The 14,460-nt window shown below is 40.5% G+C and overlaps 1 protein-coding gene across 1 annotated transcript in view; it reads left to right on the forward strand.

The window, feature by feature from the left end:
• TEDC1 (tubulin epsilon and delta complex 1) overlaps positions 1–14,460 on the forward strand; it is a 70,571-nt gene that overhangs the window by 17,239 nt on the left and 38,872 nt on the right. The window contains exons 4-5 of the mRNA XM_071565595.1: positions 1,872–2,042; positions 8,116–8,214. Coding sequence (XP_071421696.1) covers positions 1,872–2,042; positions 8,116–8,214 — 270 coding nt within the window. The remainder of the gene's footprint in view (positions 1–1,871; positions 2,043–8,115; positions 8,215–14,460) is intronic.

The raw sequence follows: 14,460 nt of genomic DNA on the forward strand, positions 1-14,460 counted from the left end.
ATATCCAGTTTCTTGGCTTATCATGTTTGTGGTAACCATCTATATCGTTTCTCAGGCTCCTGGTTAGGGCACTACAGTGTGAACCATGGAGGTTCTTAGCCAGGACTGCAGTGCCCAAAGACACAGGGCCTTGTTTCAGGAGCACAGGCCTGAAGGAATGGAGCAAAAAGGAGGACTTTGCAGTTGGCACAGAGCGGATCCTGTCTTTTTTTTTTTTTTTTTTTGGTAAAGATAAATCTGTGCCTTTAAAAGGAGAAGCCCTTTACCAACCCTGCACCTCTGTGATTTATAACATGTGTTTATCTGAGCTGCAGAGCAAAGGGAAAAAACCTGTGATATTGATACATTTTGTTATGTGACCAGAGCAGCATTTTTGTGCTTATAAATAATAGGAACACTCATTGTATTAGATGCCCTGTCAACCTGTGATATTTAGGTTAAAACAAGTATTAGGGGGTTATTTGGTCATGGTTATAGACACGCTTCTGTTCAAAGACACACTTCTGTTGAAATCTGGGTTTAAAGCAAGATTAAACTCTTTGTCTTACAGCTTCCATTGTTAGTTGAAATTTGCATCCTAACCTACATTCAAGCTTTACCTGCCAACTGGACCTTTTTAGGATGTTATTGAATGTGGAAATCTGTGAAGCAGGGAAGCACATTTTTTTAAATACCGTTGAGGTCTAGGAGTCCAAATATGTGCCTAAGTGTTTTCTGGAAAACAATCATGTTTCAACCAGGCTTTTTAAATTTCCACTTAAAAAAAATGTCTTGAGAGTCCAAGGTCTGGGAGGCACTTCCTTAACTGGCAAACACCTATTCTGAATAACCAGGCCTTTGCAGTTCTGTGTTATTTCTACTTCTTAAGATATGTTGTTGTAAAAAAATCTGGAATTATGGGTTGTGTTTATTGTATGTAATTTTTTAAAACTGCGTGAAATTGACAGCCTTACTTTAAATTGTGTAACTGGCATCAGAAGTAAAACTACCCATGTCTTCTTCCCCATTTAATTTGCAAGCTGCAGGAGTCTTAGCTGAAAATGGAAAGATGTGTTTGTACATGTGAATGATCTCTTTGTGCAAGAGGCTGGGGGAGGTGGAATTCCCCCCATGTGCCTTGGGAGAGAGATACGATAGAAATGTGTTGTTTTATGCCGTTGGCCAAGCAGAAATTTCATCCAGAAGATGAAGCTGTTGGTTGTTGTTGGGTTTTTTATCTGCAGCAGAAGGAAAGTGGGACAAGATGAACAAATGGAAACTCTTTGCTTCTCCCTTCTTCCTTTCCAAATTACTCTAGGAAAAGGCAAAACAAGCAAGACAGGCGATAAAAATGTAGCTGGGAGTGCCTCTGTGGAGTCCTGGCCATTGCCAGCTGCATGATTTTTTCTTTTCCTCTATCTTGCCAGAGAGGAAATAGCTGGGTAAGCACAGGCCCACGATTTTGTCCCTATATAAGTAATTGATTTACCAAAAAGGGTCTCAGGAAGACGCTGGAGAAGCTAAATCTGTTCTTTGACATATTAGAATCTAGTCAAAATGTGATTTTTCCCATCTGGGGAAAGAACATGCTTGCTGTCTCAGGAACACTGTGTCTTCCTGGGTATGGAAAATGAAAGATGGGAGAGGAGACAGCTCACCACGTCACAGATGAGAAGCTGATATTTATTCTACACTTCACTACTTGTTTAGGCTGTTCCCAGTCCTGTGTTCTAAAAGATGCCAATTTCTTTGTGTTGCTGAAACTGACTTGGTTGCAGGGGAATTTTTTTCCCCCCTTTGGCCTGTATATATCTTGTATGTTGTTCACTACTGGATGACTTGAAAGTGTTGAAACTAATTAAAAACATTTTGGTATTCTTTTCTGCTTTTAGTGTGAGGATGATCTGCCTAACAGTCAGCAGAGTACAACTGAAACAGCACCTGAATGTGGGCTGGAAGACAAGGTGGATGTTCGATACCTTCAGTGGTTAAATGGCAGGCTGAGGTTCCAGTGGCGGAGTTTGCATGCTCAGCACCAAGAGCAGTGCAAACTTTTGCACAAGGTAAATGATTTTTCTAACTCAGTATGACATTGTTTATTATTTAAAAGCCTTGTCAGCTAGAGCTAAATGTACAAATTATTCTTGTTTGCTGGTTCTGCCTTTTCTGCAGATAAGAGTGAGTTACTCTAAATATAAATGCCTCTACCTTTCCCCAGTGCAGCAGAACAATGAGAAAATGTACAGTGTTTGTAAGGTTATAATTGTATAAAAGTCTTTTTGCAGGTTTGCACATTAGTCACTTCTGCAACCATAGGCTGTTGTCATTTTTCTCAGAAAATGCCTAGTAGAAACAAGACAGAGTATTCTGGTCCCACAGACAAGAAATAGTGATTCAGAACTCTGAATTCATTGGAAATGTGGATTCAAAAAGTTGAGCACAAATATGGAAAGTAATAGCAAAATAAAATGCAGTTTCCTATTCCAAAGTACTAGGCTACATCTGAGCAGAACCCAAAATCAACCTGGTTTTAAATTGGGAATCGATAATGGTCTTTATGTTAAGATTTGAGTTTTGTTCCCATTTATGAATGTTTAGATGACTGTCTAAAAATCACAGACATCTGGGAGCATTATGTCTGTTTAGGATGGAATCAGCCTTCAGTCCCAGAGTTGACAGTGATGGTGACTGCAGAGACAAATTAAAAAAAACTGGCTCTAAAGATAGTCCTAGAAGTTACTAAGTATTGTTTTCCCTAGACTGATTTCTCCATTTTCCACATCTCTTTGGATGACTTAAAAGGAGCCAGTTATTATTGTATCCAGATCCTTCACAGAAAATGTTTTTTGAGACTGAAAACAGTTTCGGGAAATTTCTTCTCCAAGAACATTTATCATAAAGTTGTCAGAATCATCTTCACCTTTGAATGAAGATGCCTTCTTGGTTTTAATCCTGTGTCTGACAGAGCAGTGCTGAAAATGATAACGGGGTTACATTTTGTTCTTTCCATGAATTGATTGCTAGGGAAGATGTCTGATTGACAGCCCTGGGGGAAAGATCAGGTGCTGTGTGTGCAGCATCCAAAATAACCTTTTGCTTCTCATTGACCACTGCAGATGTGCTTCCCTGATCTGGGAACAAAGATAGCAATTCACTATAAGTGCAGGTGCAGTCCTTGGCTTTTGCGCTGTGATTACAGATTGTAATGTCATTGGGAGAGGTGAAACCCAAGTGAAGTGATTGACATCTTTCCCCCCGAAAAGCTACATTTGTGTAAGGTGTGTTGATTTTTATAGTAGGTGAGGCAAATACCTCCCTAACTCATCATCAGCGCTCTGATTTATGCAGTACTTGACAGTAACAAATCATTAGGCAGCTCCAGTATCTCAGCTTGCAGTTAATGAGCCCGGCGAAGAATTAAGAGCAGGTCAAACCTGGGACCTCGAGTACAAGCAGATACTCTCAACAGTCCAGATCAGACACTGAAATAATGAAGAGCTGTGCTGATTGGCAACATACTAAACTTGTTGACTGTGAAGATGAGGAGATGACTCTCCTGGGGAGAGTTGTACTTTGAAATAAGCTTGGGCTTCTTTTTTATCTCTAAAGAAAAAATGTTTTCCAAAGTTAGGACAGTAGCAGTCAGACAAATCTAAGAGATGGGTTGGTTATGGTGCAGGTCCCTGGACCACAATTTCCAGAATCTGAAAGAATAAGCAGGAGGGAGAATGTTTCTCTGTTCATTTGGTTTCCCAAAGCTGCCTTTAGTGCCTTCTCCTACAGTCAGCACTGGACTAAACTGAAAGCAGGAGTGGTGCTGGTGATGATTCTCATGGTCAGACTGTGTTTTGCAGTGTGCAGAGGGGCTGCCCACAGGTGGGTGTGTACAACAAGCAGAGCCCAACTCCTCCATATGTGATCCCACACTGATACTGTGTTCAAATACGTGTATGCAACTGTGGGAGTTCTGTTCAGAGCTGTAATAAAGTGCAGTGCTCTGATTTATATTTTAGTCTGAATTAGAAGCTGGAGGATTGGAAGGTAAATGTGACTTTGTAAAGGACTTCATTACAGTGCCACATCAATGTTAACATTTACAGCAACACAAAATATAACATACTTACACAATTTAACAGATGCATAAACAGGCATTGTTCTGGGCCCCTCAGTTCAGGAAAGATATTGAGGGGCTGGAGTGGGTCCAGAGAAGAGCAAAAAGGCTGGTGAGGGAACTGGAGTACAAGTACTATGGGGAGAGGCTGAGGGAGCTGGGGGTGTTTAGCCTGGAGAAGAGGAGGCTCAGAGGTGACCTCAGCACTGTCTAGAACTACCAGGAGGGAAGTTCTAGCCAGATGGGGGTTGGTCTCTTCTCCCAGGCATTCAGCAATAGGACAAGGGCCATGGGCTCAAGCTCTGCCAGGGGAAATTTAAGTTAGAGATCAGAAAAAACTTCTTTGCAGAGAGAGTAATCAGGCATTGGAATGGGCTGCGCAGAGAGGGGGTGGATTCCCCATCCCTGGAGGTTTTTCAGCTGACCTTGGCCGTGGCACTGAGTGCCATGATCTGGTAAAGGGACTGGAGTTGGACCAAGGGTTGGACTTGATGATCTGGGAGGTCTTTTCCAACCCAATCGATTCTATGATTCTATGATTTCCTGACTCTTTCTGGAGAAATTGTTTCTACTACTGCATTAGTTTAAAGACTTTTAGACTATTCTGTGTGTTGGAAGACTGACCTGACCCAATATGACCTCTATATGAGCCGCTGCTTTTCTCTAATAAACCACAAACACAGTATGTATGCAAAAGGCTAATGAGTGTTATGTTTTTTAATTATGCTGACGGATTTACAGAGGGCTTTCTCTACCAAATGATAATTATGGCTTTTACTTGCTCTGTTTAATAACTTACCAGGTTATGTATCTCAGCTGTGGAACAATCTTATTTACTGCTGATCATGAGCTATAATTCTTGCCAACTAGTGGCGACACTTCCACAGATTTCATTCTGTGACTCACACGGCCTCTAAAATACCATATTCTCTACTTGGACCTTTCTGAGGAAAAACACATCACAGTTGGAAAATATGTTTTTATTAAGAAAATGACTGCTCTTCCACTCTTTTTTTCAGTATGGATATTGCTGTGGCTTCTATCTACTTTGTCCTGCCCCTGCCACTTAAGGTCGATAGTATGAAGTTCTGCAGTACCCAGAGTAGGTTGCTGAATGGGGAAGCCTCCCTGAAGCTACAGAGAATTGCTTGTTATGTGGTCTGACTGGCTGTTCTCTTTGCTAGTTCTTCTGATGAACTGCTTTTCAGTGTCTTCAGCTCCCAGAAGGCATGTTGAAGCCTACAGATGCACACACGTCCTGCTGTAGTAGGAAGACTTCCTCAGGGAAATCTTAACCTCTCTGCTGCTGAGGAGTTTTGCAGCCTGAGGCTACAAGCTGTTGAGTAACATCACAATGGCTTCTCGACATGGACAGGTTGGCTTGCTTTAAAAGTATAATGTAGTAATACCATTATAATTCCCTCGAAATTCTCAGTAGTACATATTTACCTGATAATGCCTTCAAATATATGGAAACATGAAGGATCAATTACCATGTTAAGGCATGCCTCCTGGTTCCTTCTGTTCTGTTTCTTCCTCTTTCTGCCAAGTGCCAGAGGAATACCTGTCTGCCTAGCTTTTGATCCCTCTTGAATTCATAGGAGAGAGCAGCTGTTTTTATTTAGTCTCTGAGTTACCATTTTGCTTTAAAAAATGTGAATGAGAAGCCTTGCATAGTTTCAGAGAAACAGGAAGGAGCTATATAGTTTAAAACTGGCATTTTTGGGGATCTCTTAAATGCACTGTGCCATGATCAGCATGTGAAAAGAGACAGCGTAACAGGTGAGTTTGTGCAAAACTGGTGAATTTCCTGAGGGTATTTTTAGCTGTTTTCCATCCTGAAATAGTGGAGGGTTAGATCAGGTTCGCAGATTAATCTTTTTTTAAAGCAGGTGAATATCTGATTGTGGACTATGCACATAGATTAGTAAGAGTGAAATGATATTAAATGGAATTCTTGACAATAGAAGAAGAGTTTAACATAATTGGAATTATCAGATCATGGTAAAGCAACAATAATGATTGTAATATACTCGGAAACTGTAAAAGCGAGAGTTCTGTTCTGTCAGTAAGAATGCAGAGCAGCACTGAGAGCCACCACCTCTGAATGAAGTGATTCCTTGTGCCTCCTCTGAGATAAACAATTTAAAATAAGATGTAGTGCAATGGATTGGATTGGTCACATCCATGTATCTGATGATGTGGTAAGAGTAAAGGGACAAGGACAAAGTCTTGATCTCTGAATAATAGAGGGCAGAGACTGGTGCTGGGTAATTACCTCATTGTCAGTAATTCATGAGTGAGCTAAACTGCAATTGTTAGATGCATCTGTATCTTGACATGAAGAATCTACCATGTTGGTCTGTAAATTACTACAGTCTTTATTTATATATTTCTTGTCTATTTGTCTGGAAAATCTTTGCTTTTTTCCCTAAAGTGAATTTGCCATTAGATCTCAAAAGCACATTCTTTGATGCAGTAGAATTTTTTCCTCTCATGCAAATGTGTGTGAACTATGATCAAGCCCCCTTTTTATCTTCCCTTAGGTGAATTAGGCACCCCGCAGGGAGAGCAGCTTGTCTAAGCTCAAGGGCGTTTAGGAATTGGTACTGGAAACTCTCCAGAAGTGGTGCTAAGTGGGGGGCTGTGCCTGTACTCCCATGCCAAGGTTAGTGTGAGGTTAAATCGGACCTGCCTCCACCTTGGTGTATTCCAGTGCTGTGAAGCAACAGCTGTACATGCTCTGTCTCTCACCCTTTCACCTGCTGCTTTTACTTTGGTGCTGTTTCCCACTTTAAATCTTGTTTTATCTTCAGTGTGTTGTGGTTATCTGTATCAGATAGTAAAAATACAAATACTGGATTATTCCAGTATCCATCCAGTCTAGTCTCAGGGGGACACCTTATTACTCTGTTGTTACAGCTTTAGTGTATTTGGTTTTGGCTGTAGTCAGTGATGCTGCTGCCAGATACATTTGGAAAGGGACTGAAATTCATTGCTGGTGCTGAGGGCCCAAGGTTCGGCAGCCAGTTACACAAGAATGCAGCAGAGAGAGGAGTGGCAAGAAGAAAGGAAGAACATTGTGTGGGGAGGTACTCTTTTATTTTTAAACTTGCATAGCTCTGCACATGTGACAGATGGTTGTCACCAGAAGTGAGTTTTGGGAAAGGAATGCTAAAATATTCTGAAGTTTCAGGAAAGGGTTGATAATTACCCAGTGCCTGTCAACTTTAAAATAGTTGTCAATACCCAAGTGTATGATAAAGTTCATATTAGAATAAAGAAAGAAGAGCAGGAAACATTCTCTGTCTTCTGGCAGAAATATTAATGCAATATGAGTGATTGTGTGACAAATGTGCACTGCTATCGTGTTTGGCAGCTGCAGTTATTACAGTAACAAAGGGATCGGCTCTGAATAGGAGGAATTGCTTTTTATTGTTCCCTTGACTAACTTGGGAAGCTTCTTCATCAAATAATTGATGACACCATCCCAGCGCAGCTGGGACAAGGTCTTGGTAAGCAAAAGCCAACAGTATGTAGCAGCAAAAGAGAAACTTACTGTAGCTAGGTAGCATTTTCTACTTTAAAGGATGAAATAAAAAATTATTCTGAGGGTATCCTTGAACTCTGTAAAGAGTTCTGCTATCTCTGTGTAATGGTTTCTCCTTTCATGCTATGCCCAACAGCATGTGTACTGTAAGGAAAAAGATTTTAAGACAGGATGAGAAGACAAATCTTTCCATTTTACTGTGGCAGCAGCAGTCGCAATTCCCGCATTTGGTAACGCTACCAGATGGACTGTTTTGTGAGATAATTGTGGTGTGGTGCATGTTCATCCTTTCCATTCTGGCTGTTTTTAAAAGGTCTGTTGTATTGGTGGTAGTAGTTACATTTGTGTATGTCCATTAGGTTTGGGCTTATAACCACTGGTTCACATCACCATTCCAATCCATGCCAGCTGTTAAATGGTAGCTGATGACTTGGTCCTTGCACTGACAGCTATCTTTTAAATCAATCTTTTTCAGATCCATTTATTCACTAGTGGCTCCCATGTGGACCAGAACCTTGGACATTTTTCTGTCACAGAAACAGATCTCGTTAGACAACCGGAGAACTACAAGCAGGTAATACTTCTGTAATTCTTGGATGCTTGGTATGCATTACACAGTCATTCAGCAGAAGACTCCAGTCCTTATAATTTTTTTTTAACTTGGTTTCCAACAGAAGTAAGGGCTTATGTATTGAATTGTCAGTTTCCTCACTTACAACTTGTATAGGTCCACATCTGGTTTGATAGAACACAAACTCAAACGTATAAAAACTGGCAGACAGAGAGTGGGGAGAGATGCGACTGAAAGTGCCACTGGAGAACAGGCTTTGAAAATAAAACATTCTACATCCGTTGGCTGACTTGCTGCTGTATCCTACCAGTGACCATATCTAGGCCAGCCAGGCGCAGTGTCTGCCAGTGACCTTGCCTGAGCAGGTTGTCAGTGAGAACATGGAGAGATCTGATTTATCTCTTCAGGAAAGCCAAAGCACATCTGGTGCTGGCATTCATTAGTTCCAGAAATTGTACAAGTTGACTACCTTTCGAGATGTTAGAAAGGGCCTTTATTTTAGAAGAAGAGGGAGGAGTCACCTGCCCCAAACCCCACTCAAGTGGAGTCAGCCAGAGCAGGCTGCCCATGACCCTATCCAGATGGCTTTTGAATATCTCCAAGGGTGGAGACTCCACAAGCTTCTCTGAGTAACCTGTTCCATGCTGAGTCATCCTCACAGTAAAGTGTTTCCTTAATGTGTTCAGACAGAACCTGTTAGGGCAACATCATTTTTCCTAGTGTGCTGTTTTATCCTTAAGTGTAGATTTCTACTGCTCTCAATTACTCAATTATAATAGATGTGTCAGTTTGTTATTTGAAGTAGTATAATTAACTTCTTTTAATACCATACAATACATTTATTTTAAAAATCAGTTTATAAAAGTTCATTCTGTATGAAACTGAAACAACATGGAAATTTTAATCTCATTCCTAACAAAACCAATGTTTGGCAAATTTCTACAGTCTGTCCAGATCTGTTTGCTCAAAGAAGGTAGTATTTCTGCTGCTAGCTTAAGAACAAAAGTGGGCATTGTAAATATTGTGCACAAAGAAATTCAGAAGAGTCAATTTGAAGGTGGAAGGATAGTTTTATGTTCAAACCCCCTAAAGTAAAGTGCACGTTAATCTGTCATTACTGAGCATTTCTTGGATGAACAGTTCCCATCCAGCCTCTTGATAAAATTCATCTGTTCAGAATATTTTCCTGGTAAAATGACTGTTTTTCTAGAGCAAATGGCTCTAAGTCAACTTGAGATTTCTTTTCCACTTCTGCTTTGCAGTCCCTCTCCTACGGTTTGCTCAGCAGCTCAGAACACACAGCAGCACGTTGCTCTGAATTCTATACAGTCTTTGAGATCTTAGCAAATGTCTATAAGGATCTGACAGGCTGGTTTTAGAAACTTGCAGGCTGTGTAGAAGGACTTTGGAACTACCTTTTCCCCAAAGTCGTACCTTGAGTATGGCACTAATCTGTTGCAGCAAAGCATAACAGTGCTTCTACAAAGCCTAATTGTTTTTACCTACTCTGTTAATGAACCATTCCAAGAGTTTTTTCTTGCGCTCTGCCCCCTTTCCTGGATGTCTACTCAGGGTGCACTGTTCAGGAGGCACTCAGGATAAAATGGAAAGAATCCTTCTGTATTGTAAGCATTGTGGTTGGGTAAAGTGCTATAGGTTTAGTGTATAGGTTTGTTGCTTAGTTAAAATCCATGGAGTCTTCAATCCACCTTTCCCAGGCTTAAACAGCAAATACATGAAACAAAAGTGAGGTAATGACTGAGGAGCAGGGTGTCAGAAGTTTTCTTTAAATATGAGTGGCCACACTCTCTGTCTTCAGTTTTTGGGCTCTGACAGGTGCAATCCCAAACAGGCTTCAGCTCCAGTGCACGTGTGTTGGAAATTCTTTTCTTCTGTCACTTACTGCTTGGACTGATCCAAAATTGGAATTGTTTGACAGTCTAATCAGCTGTGAAATTCTTAACCTCTAAAAGCTTTCAAACCTATTCAAGAAAGGTGGTCCTCTAAGCTGCTCTCTTGTGCCTCATCCTAAAATAAACAGGCAAAATTGCAGGAAGTCATCACAACACTTCAGTATGCATATTTGCAAGAGCCTTAATCATTTTCATGGTCACCATGTGAGCAATCATTGTAGTTTTTGTCTTCCCTTACCCTTATTTCCCAAAAGCAGCTTCCAGAAATCGTATGTTCAGTATGTATGAAGAGCCTGATATAACAAGGTGGTATGGACTTGAAAAGGCATCGTTGTTTCAAGTGTCACTTTTCCAGATGGATCTAATATTCAGTATGCAAAGTGATGCTGCTTTGGAAAATGTAATAAAAAGCCTTTAATTTTCAAATATCTTGTTAAGAATAAGTAAATTATGCATATTGGAATAGCTTGGTTTTCAAATATTGGTGCAGATGGCAGCACTCCGCCAAATGTTTTTTCCAAAAACTGTGAAATAGTTTTTCTTTTCAAGTAATGTGACATTTCTCTTAATGTTACTTGAAGTAAGAACCTGCTGTATGGATCAATAAAAAGAGCAAGCATGTCAATATGCCGTCCTGTAATGCACCTCTCTTGGTGGATGGTGTTACGAATTCCTCATCTTAAGCATCCTCCAAAGCATAGTAATGCAAAGTGGATCGAAGCACCAAAAATTAGCTATCACAGAAAGGACTTTGCACTCTTTTTATTGAAGCCTCAAGTTCCTTTTCATCAAAAATATCCCGTGGGATAAGTTGCTCTCACTTGTAGCAAAACAAGAGATGTGTAGTCTGACAGGAAAAGTGTGATAGGATACAGAGAGCTGTGAAGTTAACCTTCAGTTTATGAAATGGAAAAGTTGTGCCGCTTCTTTTCTATAGAAGTTTCACAGTAACGTGTATAAAATGTTCTTCCCTTGGATTTCTGACTATAAAACTCTTTTAGTGCTTTTATGTACAGGGATTTTAGTGGACATTATTATTCTTCTATCATCATAAATGTCTTTGTCAGTTTCATGGAGCTGGAAGTTTTCCAAACTTAATGGTTTTAATTATGTTTTTCTCTAGTGGGGCATGATCAAAATTCCAACTTTTCCTGTGGTTTGGCTTGGCTGTGGTTATATATATGTGTGTGGCTGTGATTGCAGGTCCCTGCCATGTTTAGTTCCTGTGTTGCCCAGGGATGTCAGTGAAGGGGAGGGGTGGTGTTATTTCAGCTGGAGTTCAGTTTCCAGTTAGCTCATGTTAGCTCTTGAGTTCTGCACATATGTCCTCTCCTTCCTAAGGTGCTGTCATGTGTATTTGAGCCCTCCCTGGCTTGCAGAGTGTTGGAGAAATATGCTGGTGGTCATTTTCTCAGCAGAAGCCCCTCAGTCAGTGGTGATGGTTCTGGAGCTGTTTGCTTGCCCAGGCTGTGCTACAGTGTGCAAACTGGGGACAGGAACAGGCAGTTTGGGTGGTCATTGTGTATTTTCTGAAAATCTCTTGCACGTATCACTTGGAGCATCCTAGAACACAGTCCAGAGCATCTTGAATGCCTTGTGTTTGATGCATTTTCCAAGCTGATCAGTACTGCTTGCTTTTTAAATGGTTCCCCTAATCAGCTGGGCTATGGCTGGAGGGCTGCTGGTATTTCCTGGCCTAAAATATCTCAGGGCAGAAATGGAGTTCTGGTCTCTGGCACTGCAGCTAAAATAATTTGGAAGCGTACTTGGGAGATCATGAAGAAAGTGTGGCTAAGGGTAAGCAGCACTTGCCCCAAACTTTGCAGGGCAGTACGGACTGTGTCCGAGGATGTGGTCTCATTCCTCTTGGTGACTGTAAGGACAGTGGCTGTGATGTGTGACCAGTTGGGTAGCTTTTCATTTTTGTGAGCATTATATAATCACATTCTTGTCTATCAAGCCTATTTACCTTAATTCTTCATTGCAGTGTCACCAGTTCTGAAGTTTACCTTGGGCTCGAAAAAATGTATGTTGCATTTTGAGTCACTGAATTAACTTTCTCATCAAATTGTTACCATATAGAGATCAATGAACTTTGAATGAAAGCAGCTTAGTCCTTCAGTGTCTTCTAACTCTTCATATACTGCTTTATATGGGGAATTCAATCTTAGTAGAGATTAAATGTTGAAACTCAGGTCATTGGTGCAATGCTGGCAGTGCTGAAGTGATCATTGAAATTATAATGAGTAAAGATGACACCTTTAAATGCCAGTAAATCAATTTACTGAGTGTGACAGCAAATAAATAATGCATCTGTCTGCCAGATGGACATGCAATGAAATTGATAGAACTTAGATGTGAATAGCTAATAATTTTGTTTCAGAAATTTATGAAAAGTACTTAACGCTTGTTGGTCATTAACACATTTTAAGGGTGATTTATTTGGTCTGAGAAACTAAGGTCCTTGGTAGCAAGTAAATAGGAGCAAACAAATAGTCTGTCTGACTTTGCACATGTAATGAATTGTCAGTTAGATACCATAAAAAATTCAGGTGAGCTTGAACTCTCCAAGCAGCAGGGATTGAGTAGGATGGGATAGGATGGTACAGGCATAGCACTGATCTGCTTTGTGGACTGTTCCTGTATCAGGGAAGGGAACCAGTGTAAAGGATCTGTATTGCTTCCTTTAGTCAGGTGAGATCCATAATTTCTTACTGGGTCATTCAAGGGGTAATGATCAAGATGTATAATAAGTAGATTGTGAACCCTAAATCTTGTGGCAGTTTCCATTTAAAACATCTGTCCCAGATGGCTGTTACAGATGGGTGATGCAACAGGTTTATTCTCTATGAGTTACAGCCCATGGTTTGAATTCATGCAAAGCACTAAAGAGCTTCTGTGCCTTTCAGAACAAGTGCATTCAGATTAGGATTGTTAGGAACTGATAAACTAGGAATTTTCAAAAGTGTTGAATGTGCATTTACTAGGTACTTTGCATGAAATTTGAGTCTTCAGCTGGTGTCATGTGCATGCACATGTGGGTTTGTGCACTTAGATAAAGCCTCCCATATCTAGTGAAGTCTTTTATCTGCGTAAGAATGTTACACAGAAGAGCAGCCGGTGTATTCAGAGCATCCGAGGGACAGCACCACCTTCTGGAATGTGTGTGAGGGCAGAGCTGCAAAAGGGAGTTCTCTTAGCTAATGCGAGTTATTCTACTGGCTACTGAATAATTACTGCAGTATTCTATTATCTCCAGGAATGGATCCTAAGTTGCTGACCCTCCTGGATTAAAGTGGGATAACTATGCCAGGATTGTTCCAGCTACTGTGTCCCAGGCTATATTTGGTGTCCTTGCGCTGATGGTTTGGGACTTCATGGAATGTTCCTGGTGGTGACAGATGCTGCAGTCAGGCGCTAAATGAAAATAAACAGTTAAAACCCTCTGATAAGCTTGACACTGTGTCACGTTATTGATTTGACACAGACCTGTGGCAGTATTTCTGTAATCAACCCTGTTGTGCTCTTATATGGTGGGGTGAAGGATATGTAACCTTATTTGAATTTCAAAGAGCCTATTAAGAAGCCATCTGATGTTTTATGATGTCCTTCCATCTGTTGTACAAGAAGCAGTTGAAGAACATATTTCTCAGAGTGTAGATACCAGTGGAAAAACATGACATTCATCTTCTACTCAGTGATGCTGCTGTGTAGAAGATTAATTCGGGAAGTGAAGGTTTGTGCTGCATGTAAATTCCAGAAAAAAAGATTTGTCCTTTAGTGAAAAAATGACCTTGAGCTTCAAGGGCAAACTGCCTTTCTTGATATAAATGTCACAGATTCATAATCTTCTGTGATGCTCTGGCAAACTAATTATGTTTGGTCTGGCCCTCAGCTTTTTGTATGGTTATTGCTTCATTCCCTTAGTAAAAGCCATAGTTCTGTCATTTTCATCACAGAACAGGAACAGTATTTCATGTTGTAACTACTGTTCTAATTAAGGGCAGCTTTTCCTATTTGTCATTGCATTTCAGTTTCTTGAAAAAAAAACCCTCGAAATTTCTCAAGTGGATCCTGCATGAAAAATAATACAGCATGAGAGTAACTGCATTGGGGCTTGTTAGTGTTTGTGAAAACATGTGGTTTTCCTGTTTTATTTTCCTGTTTTATTTTTCACATGTTCTGTACAAAATCCCTCCTTGGCCGCAGAAATCTTCATGGAGGTTTGTTTTACTTGCCAGGGGCTGTGTGAGCTCTTCACAGAAAGATTGCTGTAGCATCAACCTATTCTCAAGGTGAGGAGAGACTGTGTTGCTGTGAATGAGATTGTAAAGGT

The sequence above is a fragment of the Pithys albifrons genome, chromosome 10 (genome assembly GCF_047495875.1).
Source record: "Pithys albifrons albifrons isolate INPA30051 chromosome 10, PitAlb_v1, whole genome shotgun sequence".
In the NCBI taxonomy this organism is placed as follows: Eukaryota; Metazoa; Chordata; class Aves; order Passeriformes; family Thamnophilidae; genus Pithys; species Pithys albifrons.